This window comes from Podarcis vaucheri, assembly GCF_965113315.1.
Source record: "Podarcis vaucheri genome assembly, chromosome: 2".
Taxonomy (NCBI): domain Eukaryota; kingdom Metazoa; phylum Chordata; class Lepidosauria; order Squamata; family Lacertidae; genus Podarcis; species Podarcis vaucheri.
The window spans coordinates 119,747,250-119,767,320 of NC_138760.1; the positions used below are offsets into that span (position 1 = coordinate 119,747,250).

Here is a 20,071-nt window from a genome sequence, read left to right on the forward strand (position 1 = left end):
TTCCTTTGTGGTTTGTGGAATATTGTTGTTTATGTCATTCCTCGGTCCAGTATACCTGAAGGAACCTCTCCACCCCTATCGTTCTGCCCGGACACTGAGGTCCAGCTCTGAGGGCCTCCTGGCGGTTCCCTCACTGAGAGAAGCCAAGTTACAGGGAACCAGGCAGAGGGCCTTCTCGGTAGTGGCACCCGCCCTGTGGAACACCCTCCCACCAGATGTCAAAGAGATAAACAATTACCAGACTTTTAGAAGACATCTGAAGGCAGCCCTGTTTAGGGAAACTTTTAATGTTGAATAGGTTATTGTATTTTATTGTTCTGTTGGAAGCCGCCCAGAGTGGCTGGGGAAACCCAGCCAGATGGGCGGGGTATAAATAATAAATTATCATTATTACTGTTATTACTATTATTATCTTAATGTGGAAAAACAGCCAATACTTTGAAGAGAAAGAAGTAACAAGGGATGGTGATGATCTGCTGATCACATTTTGTTTTTTCTCCCTCAGGTAGCTGCCCGCACGGATTGTGTGATGTGCTACGGGCCACTGGTCCCCGACGGCTATGCTGTCTGCTACAACCCTCTGCCTACCCATGTTAACTTTGCTGTTAGTGCCTTCAATTGTTGCCAGGAGACCAATGCTGAGCATCTGGCTGGTAGCATCCAGAAGGCCCTGGATGATGTGGGAGCTTTGCTGGGGAACTGGGGAGTTGGGAGCGATCAAAGGCAACCTTGAGAAGACACTCCATACCTCGACGCTTCCTCACCTTGGACCCGAGAGAAGATCCTCTCAGCCTCAGGCCAACGCTTACCACCCATAATTCCAAACACCTCAGGCCAAAAACATGTGCTCTACCACCCCTTTGTGCCAAAGCTTGTTATCCTCTAGCCTTTCCTTATCCAGAATTCCCTTTGTATCACTCCAGGGGGGGGGGGAAACAGCTTTCTTTTTTTCTACACAGTCTTAATTGGAAGCCAAATCTAATTTATTTCCACGTGGAATAATGAAATAAATGGTTCTTTCAGGAAAATGCTTGTCTTTCATGTTTGGGGAGGAATGAAAAAGAACATGGCGGACACACATGCATGGTGCGGTTCAGCGGAGTTGAAGAAACAGATCTGTAGGCTCACAGGGCAAGTCCCTCCTCTGTAACGGGATCCATTTCTCAAGGGAAAAGTGTCTCCTCAAAGGATGCTTATTGCCACGCAAGTCATCTGAACACATTTTGTATCTCCGTCTTCTTGAAATCTAACGGAGCATGTTGTGGTTTCTCCAGCTGGCGTGCTGACAGTAATTCTTCACAGCTTCTTAACGGGCAGTTTTCTTCAAGTTCTTGTGCCACCTCTCTCTTTAGCAAGACTTAACCAGCAAGTTTCACAAAGGTGGTGCAACTCTTGAGCAACCCCCAATTCCTCTCCTCAGAGCTCAAATTTCTAGAGTGGTTTAATACACAAGTCTCTCTTCATAGTGAATTCTGGGGATTGTATCTGCGGGAGGGCAATAGGGGGTCTCCTAATCATTTTCAGCACCCTTCGCAAACCCAAGGATGTTTAACGTGCTATGACTCTTTTAAAAAGGGATAGCGCAGGTGTGGCCTATGTGTCATAAGTGGATTACAGTGGTACCTCAGGTTACAGACGCTTCGGGTTACAAACTCCGCTAACCAGGAAGTGGTTGCTCCAGGTTAAGAACTTTGTCCCAGGATAAGAACGAAAATCGCACACCAGTGGGAGGCGGCCCCATTAGCAAAAGCATGCCTCAGGTTAAGAACAGTTTCAGCTTAAGAACAGACCTCTGGAACGAATTAAGTACTTAACCCGAGGTACCACTCTATAGGATTACAGGGACGCGGGTGGTGCTGTGGTCTAAATCACTGAGCCTCTTGGGCTTGCCAATCAGGTCGGCAGTTCGAATCCCCATGACTGAACGAGCTCCCGTTGCTCTGTCCTAGCTCCTGCCAACCTAGCAGTTCGAAAGCACGCCAGTGGCAGGAAGGTGAATGGCATTTCCGTGCACTCTGGTTTCCATCACTGTGTCCCGTTGCACCAGAAGCAGTCTAGTCATGCTGCCACATGACCTGGAAAGCTGTCTGTGGACTAACGCTGGTTCCCTCGGCCTGAAAGCGAGAAGAGCGCCACAGCCTGAGTCGCCTTTGACTGGAATTAACTATCCAAGGGTCCTTTACCTTTTTCTTTCTTTACCTTATAGGATTATATACCTTTTTCTTTCTTTACCTTATAGGATTATACTTTAATCTTGATTAGGAATGGGGACAAACATGCCCCAAGTATTCTGTTTGTAGCTGTTTTGCTGTCTTACTGCAACTTCACGCATCACAGCAAAAGGCAGATTTCTGTGTCTCCAAAGCAAGTCAAAAATACCTATTATAAACTTTTTTTGCACGTTTCAATAGCTTCTCCCCACCTTTATTTTTAATTGTTCTTAACACAATGTAAGGAATGGCGCATAATCTGTGGTGAGGATGCACTCATCCAGGGATGAACTTGCATGGGTAAAAACAGATCAGTGTACAGTGATCAAGTTTTATTTGTTTATTTCCTGCCTTTTCACCTGATGGGACACAAGTGTGGAGCAGCCCACAGTCGTCCTTCAAATGTTACAAGCCATGCATAGTCGGCCTGCAATAAAAATGCAAAAATCTGCCATTGTTGTAACATATGAAGCACTGCAATGAAAGAATTTCAAGTAGATTGGTGACATCTTCCTTCAAAATTATAGGGCTTTGTATGCCAGCTTCAATGTTTCCTTCATTTGGTTTTTATTTTCAGTATAAACAGGACTGTTTTCGTACCCAATCTCACTCTCACACTCACTCTCTCTCTCTCTCTCTCTCTCTCACACACACACACACACACACACACACACCACTTTTAATTCTTCTCTAAGAGGTGGAGGAAAAAGGAAAACCGGGACATTCTGGGATCAAATTAGAAACCAAGATGGCTTCTGTAATTCCAGGACTGTCCCTGGAAAACCGGGAGACTTTTGAGGATATGCAATCCACAAGAGAGCGATGCGGGTGGCGCTGTGGGTTAAACCACAGAGCCTAGGACTTGCCGATCAGAAGGTCGGTGGTTCGAATCCCCGTGACGGGGTGAGCTCCCGTTGCTCGATCCCTGCTCCTGCCAACCTAGCAGTTTGAAAGCACGTCAAAGTGCAAGTAGATAAATAGGTACTGCTCCGGCGGGAAGGTAAACGGCGTTTCCGTGCGCTGCTCTGGTTTGTCAGAAGCGGCTTAGTCATGCTGGCCACATGACCCGGAAGCTGTACCCCGGCTCCCTCGGCCAATAAAGCGAGATGAGCACCGCAACCCGAGTCGGCCACGACTGGACCTAATGGTCAGGGGTCCCTTTACCTTTAATCCACAAGGGAGGAAGCAGCAACAGGTCTCCGCAGTTCTGACAAAGACACAAAAGACAACCTTGAAGGAGTTCATGTTCCTTTATTTTTCACAGGTATTTCTCCATTTCATTTGTAGGAAAAACAAATTGAGGAAAGCTGCTGAAAGAGGTTTGAGGCAGTGGCACTTTGTGGAGCTGCTGCGTGTGGGAAGAGGAAGGAGAGGGGTTTGCGGGGGGGCCGTGAGCCCCAGAACTCTTTTCTTTCTTGGCATCCTTTGCCCACCCCTTTGGCAGCCCCAAAACAGGAAGCGGCCCAGGAAGAAATGGGGAGGGGGCAGGTCTCCAAGGCCCCCCGAAGCAGCTAAAGAGGAGGTTGCGTTGCTCAATATACACAACAGACATCATCATATTACAAAAACACCTCACTCAATTAAAAAAAGGGAGGAAGAACGTGGATGTTTCCATGAGGAGAGGCCTTCTCTATGAGCACTTCGCAGATTCCTTCTCCTGTTCGATGGCTGAAAGAGAAGGAGGAACTATTAGGGCTCTGGCAAGTGTTAAACATGACCCAGGCGTGTTTTGCGACTGGAATGGGTCCAATTGCGACTACATGGAGATTCCTTAAGAGGCTGTGAGCTTCATGACTGAGTGATCTCCCACTCGATAACCACTCCACCACACTGGCTTCCTAGAGTACTTCTGCTATGGGGCAGCTTTGTAAGTTAAGTAGGTAAATAAATATGGTTCGGCGATTTTTTTCTTTAAATTATAAAGCAGTACGGAAGTGAAATGAATAATAATAATGAAACTCCTCTAGGCGGGGAAAATGGCACCTAGACATTGGGGCGACCGTAAACTAGATTATTAACCTTGATAATAATTTTTATTAGTTTTCAATTACAACAATCCAATAATAGCCTCATTATAACAATGCGAAATTATAATACAATTAATAATACTAATCACTGTGATGCTAAATTATACAATTTAGGTACCTCCCCCACATGCTAGTATTAATGGCTTGATCATTTTCTTTGCTTCTGCATTCCAAAATCTTACTAATTTCAATTATGCTCCAGTCCAAATACCAATCCCTTATATCGCAACTGCAGTTTATATACCTGTGTTTCAAACATATGAATGGATTGCTTATAGATGTAGACTTTGGATGGATATATTGACATTTGGTACGAGCTTATACAGCATATAATATGTTACTAATAATCAGGTACGTATTAGGACATTATTATATAATAACGTATTGAAATGTAACCGATTCTACACATTGGATTATACCATGGGTAGGCAAACTAAGGCCCGGGGGCCAGATCTGGCCCAATTGCCTTCTAAATCCAGCCCGTGGACAGTCCGGGAATCAGTGTGAGTAGAATGTGCCCTTTTATTTGGGTTATTTGTGGGGCCTGCCTGGTGTTTTTACATGAGTAGAATGTGTGCTATTATTTAAAATGCATCTCTGGGTTATTTGCGGGGCATAGGAATTCGTTCATATATATTTTTTTCAAAATACAGTATAGTCCAGCCCCCCACAAGGTCTGAGGGACAGTGGACCGGCCCCCTGCTGAAAAAGTCTGCTGACCCCTGAATTACACTATACATTTCTTATTGTATCATTTGTACTCCCCCAGCCCCGTTTTCTTTCATCACTTATTTCGAATACCTGAAATTCCTTTTAAAAAATACTACTACTATCGAGGACTGGGGAAAATTAGTTGAATACTGGGAATGTATAAGTGATAATGGAATAACGCTAGTGGAATTTAGAGAAGCTCTGTAACAGCATAAGAAATACTGCAAAAAGGCAAAACAGAAGTGGGGGCTAGGTATAAAGGAAATAGAAAAATTTGGAAATGCGTAATTAAAGAAGTTAGAATTTGGATGATTGGCAGAGAAGCCGAAGGAAGTCAAAAATGGAAAATCTAATAGAAATTGTAATGTGGTATGAATGTATGGAAAATTAATAAAATATAATTTAAAAAAAAATAAAAATAAAAAATACTACTACTAATAAAAAGTGGGTCTTCGGGGGCATGGAGGCCTCACTCAGCCAGCCAGCCAGCCGAGTGCAAAAACTCTTTTTCAGGTGGGGCCCTGAAATGCCCAGACATGCTCAGCTCCTCCTCAGCAGCCAGATTCCTGTTGGATGATGTCGACAGAAAGCAGAAGCAGCAGCAGCAGCAGCAGCAGCAGCCCCTCTGCTGCCACAGGAACCAGAAGTAGAGGAAAGAGGAATCCAGTTTTATCCGGAGCGCCAATCCCAGGGGTGGGGCCGCTGAAGGCAGAACAAGCCCGGCCAGGGGTCAGGCAGCCAAGGCGCTTCTGTGGGACTCCCAAGCAGCACCAGTCTGCCCTGGGCTTTCCCAGCAGCACCAGACTCCGGTCAGACCCTGTTCAGTATTGCCTACACTCTCCGTGGTTTCAGGCAGGGACCTTTCTTGCCCACCCCCCGGAGATGCCGGTGAACTGGGCGAGCTGCGTGGGCTCTTGCTTGAAGCTGCAACCAGCTGCCCCGCCAAGCCGTGGGTCAAGTTCGCCCTTCCCCAAGTTGCAGAGCTTAGGGAAACCAGAGTCCCAGTTACGCCCGCAGGGAAGGCTCCGTGCCAGGAAAACACTTACTCTCCTGCGAAGGAAGCGTGTTCTTCTCCTCCGTGTTGGTTTTCTTGAGCTTCTTCTTATCAAACTTCTCCACTTCGGAGAGGTCGGGTTTGTCACACATCTTGGCCACAGGGAAGCGAGACGACAACTTGAGAACTGCAAGAAAGCACAGACACTTCCGTTAAGGGCGGGGTGGGCGGGAGAGGCAGCACCCAAACAGCAGAGGGAAAGGCACCCCCCCCCCCCCGCTCCGCACACACACACACACAAAAAAACTAGGCTTTATTTCACCCGGGTCAAAGGCTTGGGCAGGGGTAGGCAAACTAAGGCCTGGTGGCCAGATCCGGCCGAATTGCATTCTAAATCTGGCCCGCAGGTGGTCAAGGAATCAGCGTGTTTTTACATGAGTAGAATGTGTCTTTTTATTTAAAATGCATCTCTGGGTTATTTGTGGGGCCTATCTGGTGTTTTGACATGAGTAGAATTTGTGCCTTTAAAGTGGTACCTCGGGTTAAGAACTTAATTTGTTCCAGAGGCCCGTTCTTAACCTGAAACGGTTCTTAACCTGAAGCACCACTTTAGCTCATGGGGCCTCCCACTGCCGCCACGCAATTTCTGTTCTCATCCTGAAGCAAAGTTCTTAGCCTGAGGTACTATTTCTGGGTTAGCGGAGTCTGTAACCTGAAGCATATGTAACCTGAAGCGTATGTAACCCAAGGTACCACTGTATTTAAAATGCATCTCTGGGTTATTTGTGGGGCATAGGAATTCGTTCATTTTTCCTTTTCCTTTTCAAAATCTAGTCTGGCCCCCCACATGGTCTGAGGGACAGTGGACCGGCCCCCTGCCGAAAAAGTTTGCTGACCCCTGGGCTTGGCACCCCCCATTTAGATAAGACATGCACAAGTGCACGCAAACACACCCGGCACATTTGTTCTTAAAGGGCATAAAACATAATTTGAAATCATAGAATTGTAGAGTTGGAAGGACCCCTAGAGTCCAATTCCTCGCAGGGCACAAATCTCAACTAGATCGTACAGACGACCACCCAACCTCTGCTTAAAAACCTCCATGAGGCAGAGCCCAAGGGAGTCCATTCCACTGTCAAGCAGCTCTTGCTGTCAGAAAGTTCTTCCTGGTGTTTAGGAATCTCCTTTCATGGCGCTTCGAGTACTACCCTGCAGAGCAGGAGAAAACAAGTTTTTCCCCTCTTCCACATGACAGCCCTTAAGATATTTGAAGATGGGTGTCTGATCTCCTCTCAATCTCCCCTTCCTCCCTCAGGCTAAACATAAACTGCTCCTTCAACTGTTCCTCACTTGATCATCTTGGTTGCCCTCCTCTGCACATGTTCCAGCTTGTCAACATCCTTTTTAAACTGTGGTGCCCAGAACAGGACACAGTACTCCAGGTGTGGCCTGACCAAGGCAGAATAGAGCGGCACTATTACTTCCCTTGATCTGGAAATTATACTTCTGCTGATGCAGCCTAGAATAGCATTCGCTTTTTTTGCTGCTGCATCACACTGCTGACACATGTTAAGCTTGTGGTCCACTAAAACCCTAGATCCTTTTCATGCGTACTGTAAGGTGTGTGTCCCCCATCTTGTATTGGTGCAGCTGGTTTTTTGCCAGCCACAGCTCCGGCTGCCAGCGGGAGCCTTGCACAAAATGTTTTTTATTTGCTGTTTTTCATTCAAAGGTATCCCAAAGTGGCTTACAAATAACCAGCATGATAAAACGTAATAGAACATATGTGATGAACAAATTGATACAGCATTTATAATCTGTAAAGCAATGTTAGAATTAATTAAGACTAAGTACTGTTAAGTCAATGCATACACTCTCCATGCCCCTGTGACTCATATTTTGTTCTATTGAGCTCGATAAAATACACATAAACTCAGTGCCCTGCCAAGGTAGCAACTCCCTTTTGAAGGAGGGGCAGCACAGGTGAAATCAAACACCCACAAAGGCAAACAGAGTCTCTCTCCCCCCTCGGTTTTTTTCCACTGGAAACGGCTCTCTTTTTCCTGCTCTGGAGGGCAGGACTCGAACCAAGGGCTTCAAGTGACAAGGAAGGACATCAGAACTTTCTGACAGTAAGAGCTGTTTGCTAGTGGAACAGACTCTGTGAGCGGTTGTAGACCTCTCCTAGGAGGTTTTAAAGCAGAGTTGTGTGGCCACCTGTCATGGATGCTTCAGTTGAGATCCCTGCACTGCAGAGGGTTGGACTAGATGACCCCTGGGTCCCTTCCAACCCTATGATTCTGTGAAGGCTCCTAGATCTGGAGGGTGGGACAAGGCAGGTGGAAAAAGCCATTATGTACTGTACAACACAATATCTCTCCCCTCACTACTGACATAGTTAAGTCATCATGCTATTACAAGCGTTATCAGGCTGGAAGCAACATACTGGAGAGGTTGTTTTTTTCAAGAAAGCCTATTGTTCAAGGTGCATGTTGTTCGAAAGTTCTGCACCGTTCCGCCTCCCTGGCTGCTCCCGTTGCCCGACAGCTGATGCGAGTCAGTCTGGTCGTCTGAACGCGAGCTCGGGTTTCTCTCCCTCCAAACAGCAGCACAAGTGCTCGATGGCCCCCAAACCATCTTTACCGCGATGGGGTCCCAACCCAAACTGCAAAACAGGCATGCACCGAATTTGGCATGCACCGAATTCGCCGGACACACCCACAGGATCCTGCACCTCGCAGGAGCAAGGGAAACGCTTAATCCCCCGTGCATCCAGGTCAACGTCGGGCAAGCATTTCGGAAGCATGTGCATGCCGCCCCCCTCCCTCGCCATAACGCGCACGCCCCAAGGGATCCCACCCGGCGCCGCGCCCAGGGAGATCAAAGCAAGCAGCGCCCCCTCCCCAGGCTTTGCAACCCCCCCGCCACGCGCCCCTGGACGGCACAGCCCAACAGCCCCGGACACAAAGCTCCGGCCACCGCCCCTCTTTCTCTCCGCTACCTTCAACTGTCTGCAGCCCTCGAACTGATCCGCACCGCGCTCTCCGAAGGCAACGTGTCCGGGGCGTACCTTTTATAGCTGGCGTCGAGCCGCGCGGCACGCCGGGAAGTGTAGTCCCCTCGCCTGGCTGAGCTGCGGCGGCCGCGGCGGAGAAAACTACGCGCCCCAGGGCTGGACGGGGCGGGCCCGCCTCCCCGCCCCCCGCTCCTCGGGAGGGCATGCCCGAGCTGGCAGGGGCAGCACGTGGCCCCCGGGAAGCGGGGCGATAAGGCAGGTGGGGTTTTTCTGAATGCCCAACCCTAGTGTTGAAAGGGGACACCAGGAGGCATCTAGTCCAACCCCCCCCCAGCAAGGCAGGAATTTCAAAGCACCCAGTGAGAAACCTCCCCTCGGAAGTCTTTGCCTTCCAGTCCCTACCAGCCCACTCTAGGTCCAGTAGCGAGGATGTGGCGCCCCTCTGTCCCCCCCCCCCCAATGTGCCAGCAAGAAATCACCCCGACGGCTCGATGCGCGCTGTCGTGCATGGTGCCACCGGGCAACGGAATGGTGACAACGCCTCTCCCACCCGGGAAAGTCGTCTTTGCCTAGACACGGGAACTGTTCCAGGCAGCCCCCGATGCGTGTCCTCTGACTGATCCCTCTCCGCCGCCAAATGGATTGTCATCTGATCGAAATGACAGCACGGCTGAGCTTTCCCGTAACCTTGCTTGGTTCCTCGACCCTGCCACACTTACTCGAAAGTAAGCCCGTAGGCCCCAAGTGACCACTGAGTAAACAGGACATGTTTGTCCGTGCTGTTAGCGCCCCACCTGCATTGATTCGTTCTTGCAGTAATTCTTACAACAGCCTTGCGAGCCCGGCCTGTCTCGATGGCTGGTGTTCTTCCTAGCAACACCTGTCAGATGTCTGCTGGCCCCCAGCCAACGGATCGATTAATTTTTAGGGCGGGATAGATGGGTGAGTTTTGAAATTGTGACAAGGGGACCATTTCTGACTGCCAGGCACAATGGTACATCGGGTTACAGACGCTTTAGGTTACATACGCTTCAGGTTACAGACTCCGCTAACTCAGAAATATTACCTCGGGTTAAGAACTTTGCTTCAGGATGAGAACAGAAATCGTGCGGCGGCAGCAGGAGGCCCCATTAGCTAAAGTGGTGCTTCAGGTTAAGAACAGTTTCAGGTTAAGAACGGACCTTCAGAATGAATTACTGTATGTACTTAACCCAAGGTAAGGTAAAGGGACCCCTGACCATTAGGTCCAGTTGTGACAAACTCTGGGGTTGCGGCGCTCATCTTGCTTTATTGGCCGAGGGACTTGGCGTACAGCTTCTGGGTCATGTGGCCAGCATGACTAAGCCGCTTCTGGCGAACCAGAGCAGCGCACGGAAATGCCGTTTACCTTCCCGCCGGAGCGGTACCTATTTATCTACTTGCACTTTTGATGTGCTTTCGAACTGCTAGGCTGGCAGGAGCAGGGACAGAGCAACGGGAGCTCACCCCATCACGGGGATTCGAACCGCCAACCTTCTGATCAGCAAGTCCTAGGTTCTGTGGTTTAACCCACAGCGCCACCCGCGTCCCTCCAGCATATTTAAAAACATTTTAAAAATTAAAAACTTCACTGCTGCTTTGAGCGCCAACCAGTGGCAGAATGTGGGAGCTCCAAAGCCAGGACTTTGATTATTATTTTCCATTATCAGCATACAGTAATGAATTCATGTTTTAAATTTAACTTATTTACAGGTATAACAAAATAAAATAATAATGGCTAGTCATGACCAGCTTCAGGTAATTATTCGAATAGTTCTTTCTACTGAATCAGTTTAATTCATGCCATTAGTCAGTACAGAGATACAGCTCACTTAAAAAAAGCAAAGTTTACTGCATTACACATAATGATTTGTGTCTGTATACTGTAATACTGAATAACTAGGTATGCATGTGGGTGCATATATCTGCAGCAATAAGTACAGGCCCACTTCCTCAGAAGAGTCAGAGGTGAGTTTGGCTTATCAAAGTCTTTAGTGTGCAAATTAATTCAACCATTGCATTGTTTGTTCCTTGCTTCCCTGGTTTGTTAACAGTGGAAGCCCCCTTGCGTTTACTCAGAAGAAAGTGGCAGTGTGTTCAAAGGGACTTCCCCTTATGCTTGTTTAGCACTGCAGCTTAAATTAATTAATACCCGCATGCAGCAAGTTTTTCCCCCTCAGCTGGAGCTCACCTGGCACCTCTCAGGTGGGCACCATTCCCATTCTAAGAGAATGAGGGAGGCATTCATGGTGAGTTGCGGCACCTCTTTTTCTAGAAAACCAGCACTGCCCGCATATAGTACGAAAAGGAAGAACCTGAGGTGTGGACCTCCAGTTTTGGTCCTGCCCAGCCCCAGGCAAGCGCCTGTTCCTCAGAGGCAGGTCCCCATCTCAATGGGAACCACTTCTGATGGTGCTGAGGACTGCAGTTGGAGGCACAGACTGGATCGAGGAGAAGGCCTTAGGTGGCAAGATCAGCAGGTGTTTCTCCATTACCTCAGGTTTCTGCAGAAGATTCTGCGACCTGTATTTTCCACCTGCTGTTTTGCTCTAGAACTGGGTCTCTTCCCCACCTCACCCCAAGATTAAACATTGTCCTTGTTATGTACTGAAGTTATCACCCTGGGCCAGCAGGGGGATACTGTAGATAGTTCAGGTCCACATATGCAAATAAAGGATCGAAAGTGATTGGATAGTTACAGAAAGTTGTTACAGTTACGTTGTACTGGAACTCTATATAAGCAGGCTGGCTGAACCCTTCAGTTCAGTTCTGTTCCAGCTTACAAATAAAGAGCTGTTTGGAGAATCGCTGTGTCGTCTGCTATGTCTACCCACAACTTAACAGTCTTCCGTGCTGTTTTCCTCTCCCTGCCTCCCCTACGGGGACCTTTCCTCTCTGGCCTGGCCCAGAATAATGTCCCCCACTCTGGGAAGGCCTTAACGGGATGGGATAGGGGCTCCTAGCCCCTGATGTCCACGAGCAAGTCATAGATGGCTGTGGTGAGGCCCCATGTGACTCCGGCCCGGAGGATGAGCAGGGACCCTCCTCTGTAGAGGAGCGTGGCTTTCCTGCCCCGAGCCCTCCAGACGGCTGCAGCCGCCGCCGGGAGTCTGAGGGTTTCCTCCTTCCCGACCTGAGACTGCACGTTGGCGATGAGGACGCCAAGAGGGAAGAGGAGGAAGGAGATGGCAGTTCCGTTCACGCTGCCCGACACCAGGGCGGGGAGCCAGCGGGGCAAGGCCCTGTCAGACAGGCCATCGCGGAGGGGGTCCTTGAAGGAGAAGTAGAGGGCACAGCCCAGGCCATTGCGGGTCAGGATGAGGCTGAGGCCTCGGTAGTAGCCCAGGGCCAGCCTCTCCTTGGGGGCGTAGGAGTTGAATTCCTCCAGGATGCTCCATGTTGTGGGGAATCTCCTCACGGTCCGCCCATCCTGGAGAACGTTCTGGACCCTCTCGAAGGGGCCAAAGGCCAGCGCTTCCAGGAAGCCCGAGAGGAGGCCTGCGAAGGCTCGGTCTCTCAGCGAGTAAGGCCCAGGGGACCTGTCTGAAAAGGCACGGAGGAGGTTGTCATGGGTGCCGTACATCAAGGCCCCTTGCAGCGTCCTGGCCAGGAGCGGAGGAGCAATGCCTCGTGCGAAGCCAGCAAGGCCCTCCTGGCGCAGCTGACCGATGGCCTCCGTGATGGACAAGGCGTGGAGCTGCTGGCGGAAAATGGTCTTGTAGACGGGGAAGGTCACCAGCGTGGTGGCGAAGCTGGAAGCCGCTCCCACAGCACAGCTGGCGGAGCTCCATCTTTTGTGGTGATTCTCCTCCATCTTCTCAGAGTTCCTGCTGGGAGTCTTCCTCTTTTGGACTGCAAGATTTGGAAGAGAGAAATAATAACAACAATCATTTTAGTATTTGTACCCCACCCATGTGACTGGGTTGCCTCAGCCACTTGGGCAGCTTCCAGCATATTTAAAAACATAATAAAACATTAAAAACTTCCCTATATAGGGTGGCCTTCAGGTGTCTTCGAAAGGTTTTATACAGTGGTACCTCTGGATGTGAACGAGATCTGTTCTGGAGCCCTGTTCGCATCCTGAAGCGAACGCAAACCGCGTCTGCAATTCGCCGCTTCCGCGCATGCGCATGCCATTTTGAGCGTCTGCGCATGCGAGCGGCGAAACCTGGAAGTAATGCATTCTGTTACTTCCGGGTGGCCGTGGAGCGCAACCCGAAAACGCTCAACCTGAAGCAACTTCAACCCGAGAAATGACTGTTGTTGCTTATCTCCTTGACATCTGATGGGAGGGTGTTCCTCAGGGTGGGTGCCACTACCAAGAAGCCCCTTAACTCCCTGCACATGTAGAAGCTCCCTGGTGTTAGTGTAATCTAAAAACAGACTTGAAATGATCCTTGCATAGTTTTGCCCCTAGCAACAAGTTTCTCCCTGCAACAGGTCTTCCCCAGCAACAGGGTTTCCTTAGCAATAGACTTCTTTATTAGACATGCTCTGGAGGACAGTATTGTAGCTGTTACCTTGGCCGGATGGCTAGAGAGCACAGATGAGGAATGATTCTCTGTATATAGTTTCGATTTATTTTCCTCAGGCCAATAGTTGCATAAGTTGTAATGTTAATTCTTCAAGAAATATTTGAAGCAGAACTGGCATGGGCAAGGGGTTTATTCCCACATGGGAATTCACCAACAGATGAGCTGAACTGAGGAAGAAGATTCTGGGAGACTTTCTGAGTGACTCTGCTGACTCAGAAGGAACGCCAAATGGCACAATTTGCAATGCCACATGGTTCAGTCCCCTGTGGCATCACTAGGCAGGGCTGGGAAAGAGAAAGGGAAAGGACCCCTGGATGGTTAAGCCCAGTCAAAGGCGATTATGGGGTTGCGGTGCTCATCTCGCTTTCAGGCCGAGGGGGCCGGCATTTGTCCACAGACAGCTTTCCAGGTCATGTGGCCAGAAGGACTAAAGTGCTTCTGGTGCAACAGAACACCATGACGGAAGCCAGAGTGCACGGAAACACCGTTTGCCTTCCCGCCACAGTGGTACCTATTTATCTACTTGCGCTGGTGTGCTTTCGAACTGCTAGGTTGGCAGAAGTTGGGACAGAGCAATGGGAGCTCACCCTGTAGTGGGGATTCAAACTGCTGACCTGATTGGCAAGCCCAAGAGGCTCAGTGGTTTAGACTTCAGCACCACCAGCGTCCCAGCTGGGAAAGACACCCCCCTCCCACGCATGAGACCCTGGAGATAAATTGCTGCCAGTCAGTATAGACAATATTGGAGTAGGTGGGCCAACACCCTGACTGGGCAAGATGGAGTCCTAGGTTCCTATGAAGAGATACAGAGACTTATATGACTAACATGAGGGGTCTGTCACCCAGAGGCGTAGCCGGGGAGGGCAAGCGGCCCCCCTTAAATGAAGTAAAACAATTAAAAATACTTAACTAAAATTAGAAATTGTAGAAAGATTCTGTCAGATTTTTCTCAGCACGTGGGGTCAAAAGAAAACAATTTAAAACATCTCTTGTTGAGACATATCATTCCAATTCTGCTAGACCGATTCTGCTAGACAGAGCCAGACACAAGATGAGTGCCCTGCCTTTTCCTAACATAAATACTGGCTATGCCCCTTCATAAGAAGCGGGGTTGGGAGAGAGGAGGGAAGCAAAGGCTCTGTTGTGGCCTTGAGCTTTTATCCTCCTCAGATCTGCAGTAATGTTGCAGGAGGGCTCACTTTCTTCTCGGAAAGGTGATGCTAAGGGGTTTCTGGCCGGAGAGCAGAAGGCTGCACTAGGTGAGCCACTGGCCGGATCCAGCCTTAGATCTCTTCTTCAGATCTGCTCTACCACCTCATTTGGCTGCATGCGTAGATCAGGCCTCGCATGAATCGACTGCAACGCTGGGAGAGCTTCCTGCAAAATGGGGTGGGGTTGCATTTGCGGAGTCTCCTTAAGGCTTCATCAGGCTGCAGGGGATCGCCGTTCATTAGGAGGTCCCATCGCAGAGGGCAGGCAGATTCCCACCACCACCACCACCACCCTCCATCCCCCAATCCTCTGGACAGCAGCCTCTGAAAGCCCCACATTTTGGCAGAGGGTGATGCATCAGCCACCGGCCTTGGCTCGGGTACCTGGACAAATCTTCTCTTTCCTAAAGGCCCCAAGTGATGCTCAGAGATGCAGTTCTTCCTTGCAGCGCTCCAAAGAAACAGCAGCCACAGGCCAGGAGATCTGTCCCCGTGCCATCCTCCTCCCTTAACTCTCTCGCTCGCTTACTCTATTCTTCCAGGTGCCGGGGGGGGGGGTTGCAGAGAGAGAGAGAGAGAGAGACGCCTCCCACTTCCTTTCTCACAAGAAGCTGCTGCTGCTGCTGTCTGCGCGGTCCATGGACTTCCGGCTGCCTGTGCTCTCCTGCTCAGCAGCCAAAGATGCAATCGCTGCATCCTTTGGCGTCAGGAGAGCCCAACCCCGTCTTGCAACGGAGCGCTTTGCAGAAAATCAAGCAGCTTTGCAGAAAATTAAACGAAAGGCTTCTCTCCCCCGCTCCCCCCATACCCTGCGAGACAACGCAGAAAGTGGCTACTAGCTCCCACGTGCTTCTTTGAATGAAATTTTGAAACGCACAATTGTCAGCGAAACATTAAGCAAAAAGCACAGCACCACGCGCTCTCCATCAGGAGCCGCAATAATTTCCTCCAATCAATACCTGGATTGCTTTGGATGAGATTCCTGCACGCCACGGGTTTGGTTGGACTAGATGAGCCTTGGAGATCCCTTCCAACTCTACAATTCTATGATTTTTTTGTGGGGTACCCACCCCATTTCCTTATTTGTTATTTTATTCTAGGGCCACTGTGTCTCTGTGAGTGTTGTACAAAACCACTCTTGATTGGGGCAGGGGGGCGGCGAGAATCGCTGTGGAATTCAGGAAAGCCCCCCCCCCATTAAGAAAGTTATATGCAGGATTGGAATTGCCCAAAAAAGATGTTAGATTGTTTTTGTATGCCACAACTGCAGCAAGAATTTTGTTAGCCAAAAATGGGAAATTGCAAGAAATACCAACAGTGGAGGAATGGCAGATGAAGATGGTGGACTTTTTGGAGCTGGCTGACCTGACTGGAAGAATCCGCGATCAGAAAGAGGAGGCATATCAAGAAGATTGGAAGAAATTTAAGGATTATTTAGCTAGATATTCTAATATAATATAAGTAGAACTATTTGTAAGTGCCAAATTGGCCTAGGAGTAAAATATGTTGAATTGTATAACATTATGGACTGAAATTATCATTAAGAGAAAGAAAGATAGCAATTTGAATAAGTTAAGTTTATTAGAAAGTGGATATTGAAAAACTGCTACAATGAGATTTATGGAAACTCAGGGGGGATTTGAGGAAGTCATTTAACAAAAGAAAATTAAAGAGGGCTTCAAACAGTTAGGCGTTTATATGTTTGCTTGTTTTTTCGTTTTAATATTGTAATGTTTTTTTCTATGTGTGTTTGTTGTAAATTTGGAAAACCAATAATTTTTTTTGAAAAAAAAAAAAGAAAGAAAATTATATGCAATACTAGGGAGCCCTTGATGTTGATGTGGAAAGTTAAATCCACCCAGCGGCGTAGCGTGGGTTGTCAGCACCCGGGGCAAGGCAAGTAATTTGCGCCCCCTAACCCCTAACCTGCCCCCGCTGCCAGCTTCTTCTTGCTGCTGCCTGGGCTGGGGTATTTACGGTAAGGTAGCCACAGCGGCGGCGGGTCCGTGTCAGGTGATCTGAGGCGAGTTGCCGCTGGCGCTGGCGCCCAAACGACGCCGCTTGAGGAGGAGGGCAGAGAGGCGAGGAAAATGCAACATGGCCCAGCAGCTGCAGCAGCAGCAGCGGCGGCGGGGGGGGGGGGCTGTGAGGAGGGGCTGCCTGGCGCACCCTCCACGGTCCTGACGCGCGGGGACCGTTGCCAGCGGTGAGAGCCGCTGCCAGCTCGTCGGTTCCGCGAGACATGGGGCTTTGCTACAGCCTGCGCCCGAGGCTCTTCGGCAACTCCGGAGGCGGCGAGTGCGCCCCCCCAGATGTTGCGCCCGGTGCGGCCGGCCCCCCCTGCACCCCCCACTCTACGCCACTGAATCTGCCGCTGTCTGGCTGGAAGTGGGAGGGATGGGGAAGGCTGCTTAGTTTGGGGATGGGATCACTCTTTTGCAACCCATTTGCCCCCCCCACACACACACAACTCCCAAGCCTACAGTGAGCCAGGGGAAGGAGAGAGTGGTAGCAGCGGCTTTGCCGCTCGCTGGATTTTGGGGAGTCACGGGGCGCGCACCAAATGGTATCCCCCCCCTTCAGCCTGACACCCGGTGCTGCCTGCACCCCCATTGCTACGCCCCTGCTAGGGGTCCCCTACCCTTCCCCACCAATTCCATCTACCCCTTTGCAAATCCTTCCCAGGTTACCCTGACCCCCACTTTTAAAGGAGGAACACGTGGGAGATCTCAAGGGGTCAAAAATAAATAAATAATGGATGTACCTGCTATATTAGAAGCAAAAAAAACTTGTTTTGATGAATTGGAAGAGCTGCAAAAAGATTCCATTGAAATTTTACATCACATATCCAGCACACAACATAAAAGCAAGATTCCAAAGGATCTCTTGGACTTCTGTCCTCCCTTTTCCGGGTCCTACTGTTAATCATTTCCTCCCGCATCTTTTATAATAATCCAAATCTTCTATCTCTCCATTGTATCCAAAATTCACCATTAAACTACAAGTGATATTCCAATCCTACAAACGATTTTAACTGTTTACAATAAAATAAGTTATAAATTTTCCCCATTCCTTATTAAAAAATTTGTCTTTCTCATTTCTGATTCTTCCGGTCATTTTAGCCATTTTGGCATAATCCATCAACTTGATCTGCCATTCTTCTCTGGTAGGAACTTTTTCTTCTTTCCATCTTTATTTAAGCTCCCTCTTTCTCTTCCTCTTCTCGCAGTGGCCAAGCAGACCCCAATGGCTAGCAGGTGCGAGAGGCAAATCTACAATCATAACTCAGGTTAAAGTTGCTTCAGGTTGAGCATTTTCAGGTTGCGCTCCGCAGCGACCCGGAAGTAATGGAACGCGTTACTTCCGGGTTTCGCCACTCACGCATGTGCAGACGCTCAAAATGACGTCACGCACATGCACAGAAGCGGCAAATTGCGACCCGCGCAGACGCGGGTTGCGTTCTCTTCAGAATGCGAACGGGCTCCAGAACGGATCCCGTTCGCATCCAGAGGTACCACTGTACACCTATCATCATCATCATCATCATCATCACCATCATTATCATCATCAAATAATTTGTATACCACCCTTCATCCAAAGATCTGAGGGCAGTTCGCAGCGTAAAAACACAATATAAAAACGCAAAATACAGAATAAAAACAAGAGCAAAACAAACCAGAAGGCAATTGGGCCGGATCCGGCCCCCAGGCCTTAGTTTGCCTACCCATGGTCTAGAACACACCTTTTGTGTGCTGTGGGACAGGAAGAAGAAGAAGAAGAAGAAGAAGAAGAAGAGGAGGAGGAGGAGGAATTTAGATTTTATATCCCACTGTATCACTACCATAAGGAGTCTCAAAGCAGCTAAAATTCCCCTTTCCCTTCCTCCCCCACAACAAACACTCTGTGAGGTGAGTGGGGCTGAGAGATTTCAAAGAAGTGTGACTGGCCCAAGGTCACCCAGCAGCTGCATGTGGAGGAGCGGAGACACGAACCCGGTTTCCCAGATTACGTGACTACCGCTCTTAACCACTACACCACACTGGAAGGGCTCAGTGGTGTATACAGTGGTACCTCGGGTTACATATGCTTCAGGTTACAGACTCCACTAACCCAGAAATAGAACCTCGGGTTAAGAACTTTGCTTCAGGATGAGAACAGAAATCATGCTCCGGCGGCACAGCGGCAGTGGGAGGCCCCATTAGCTAAAGTGGTGCTTCAGGTTAAGAACAGTTTCAGTTTAAGAATAGACCTCCAGAACGAATTAAGTTCTTAACCCGTACAGGTACCACTGTATGGCAGAAAAGTGCAAAGTTCCAGAATCAGGCAACAAGCCTGACTGGAAAGGCAACCACTGCCAGGGTCGACAGGCTTGTGGAAGGCCCAGAGCTCAGTAGGGGTTAAGTAAGGGGTTTTACTTAACACGAGTCAAAGGAGTCAGCAAAAATGCATCAGCAAAATGCATTTGCATCAGCAAAAAAAGCGAATGCCATTCTAGACTGCGTAGTGTGCAGGTCAAGGGAAGTCATAGTACTGCTCTGTTCTGCCTCGGTTAGACCACACCTGGAATACTGTGTCCAGTTCTGGGCGCCACAATTTAAGAAGGATATCGACAAGCTGGAATGTGTGCAGAGGAGGGCAACCAAGATGATCAAGGGTCTGGAAACCGAGCCTGATGAGGAATGACTGAAGGAGCTGGATATGCTCAGCCTGGAAAAGAGAAAACTGAGAGGATATAGCATAAGGTAAAGGTAAAGGGACCCCTGACCATTAGGTCCAGTCGCGGACGACTCTGGGGTTGTGGCGCTCATCTCGCTTTATTGGCCGAGGGAGCTGGTGTACAGCTTCCAGGTCATGTGGCCAGCATGACGAAGCCGCTTCTGACAAACAAGAGCAGCGCACGGAAACGCCGTTTACCTTCCCGCTGGAGCGGTACCTATTTATCTACTTGCACTTTGACGTGCTTTCGAACTGCTAGGTTGGCAAGAGCAGGGACTGAGCAATGGGAGCTCACCCCGTCACGGGGATTCGAACCGCCAACCTTCTGATCGGCAAGCCCTAGGCTCTGTGGTTTAACCCACAGCGCCACCCGCGTCCCTTAGGATATAGGATAGTCACCTTCAAATATCTCAAGCGCTGTTACATGGAAGATGGAGCAAGCTCGTTTTTCTCCTGCTCTGGACCATATGACTCGAGCCAAGGGCTTCGAGTTGCAAGAAAGGAGATTCTAACTAAACAAGAGAAAGAACTTTCTGACAGTGGGGCGGACTCTCTTGGGGGTTTGTGGGCTCTCCTTCCTTGGAGGTTTTCGGTTGGATGGCCCAGCTGCCATGGATGCTTTACTTGAGATTC

The 20,071-nt window shown here is 49.3% G+C and overlaps 3 protein-coding genes and 1 long non-coding RNA gene across 5 annotated transcripts in view; 1 reads left to right on the top strand and 3 right to left on the bottom strand.

Annotated features, from left to right (window-relative positions):
- LOC309524780 (carnitine O-acetyltransferase-like) overlaps positions 1–1,028 on the top strand; it is a 45,340-nt gene extending 44,312 nt beyond the window's left edge. The window contains exon 14 of the mRNA XM_082209816.1: positions 506–1,028. Within this exon, the coding sequence (XP_082065942.1) occupies positions 506–733 (228 nt within the window). The 3' untranslated portion in view covers positions 734–1,028. The remainder of the gene's footprint in view (positions 1–505) is intronic.
- LOC309525381 overlaps positions 1–20,071 on the bottom strand; it is a 189,785-nt gene that overhangs the window by 117,879 nt on the left and 51,835 nt on the right. The gene's annotated exons all lie outside the window — the stretch shown is intronic.
- On the bottom strand, positions 3,442–9,086 carry LOC309525340 (thymosin beta-15A homolog). The gene is made up of 3 exons (XM_082210909.1): positions 8,944–9,086; positions 5,995–6,129; positions 3,442–3,878 (listed from the first exon to the last, which is right to left on the bottom strand). Exons 2-3 carry the CDS (start codon positions 6,092–6,094, stop codon positions 3,841–3,843), a joined length of 138 nt encoding a protein of 45 aa, XP_082067035.1. The 5' UTR covers positions 6,095–6,129; positions 8,944–9,086; the 3' UTR covers positions 3,442–3,840.
- SLC25A53 (solute carrier family 25 member 53) lies at positions 10,714–16,298 on the bottom strand. The gene is made up of 2 exons (XM_082212991.1): positions 15,107–16,298; positions 10,714–12,828 (listed from the first exon to the last, which is right to left on the bottom strand). The coding sequence occupies exon 2, from the start codon at positions 12,788–12,790 to the stop codon at positions 11,936–11,938; it is 855 nt and encodes a 284-aa protein (XP_082069117.1). The 5' UTR covers positions 12,791–12,828; positions 15,107–16,298; the 3' UTR covers positions 10,714–11,935.

Excerpts from the sequence above, each read along its gene's own strand:
- LOC309525340 (XM_082210909.1), bottom strand. The coding sequence starts at position 6,094 with ATGTGTGACAAACCCGACCTCTCCGAAGTGGAGAAGTTTGATAAGAAG. Across the intron at positions 3,879-5,994 it reads CACGCTTCCTTCGCAGGAGA|CCATCGAACAGGAGAAGGAA; the intron begins GTAAGTGTTTTC and ends CTTCTCTTTCAG.
- SLC25A53 (XM_082212991.1), bottom strand. The coding sequence starts at position 12,790 with ATGGAGGAGAATCACCACAAAAGATGGAGCTCCGCCAGCTGTGCTGTG.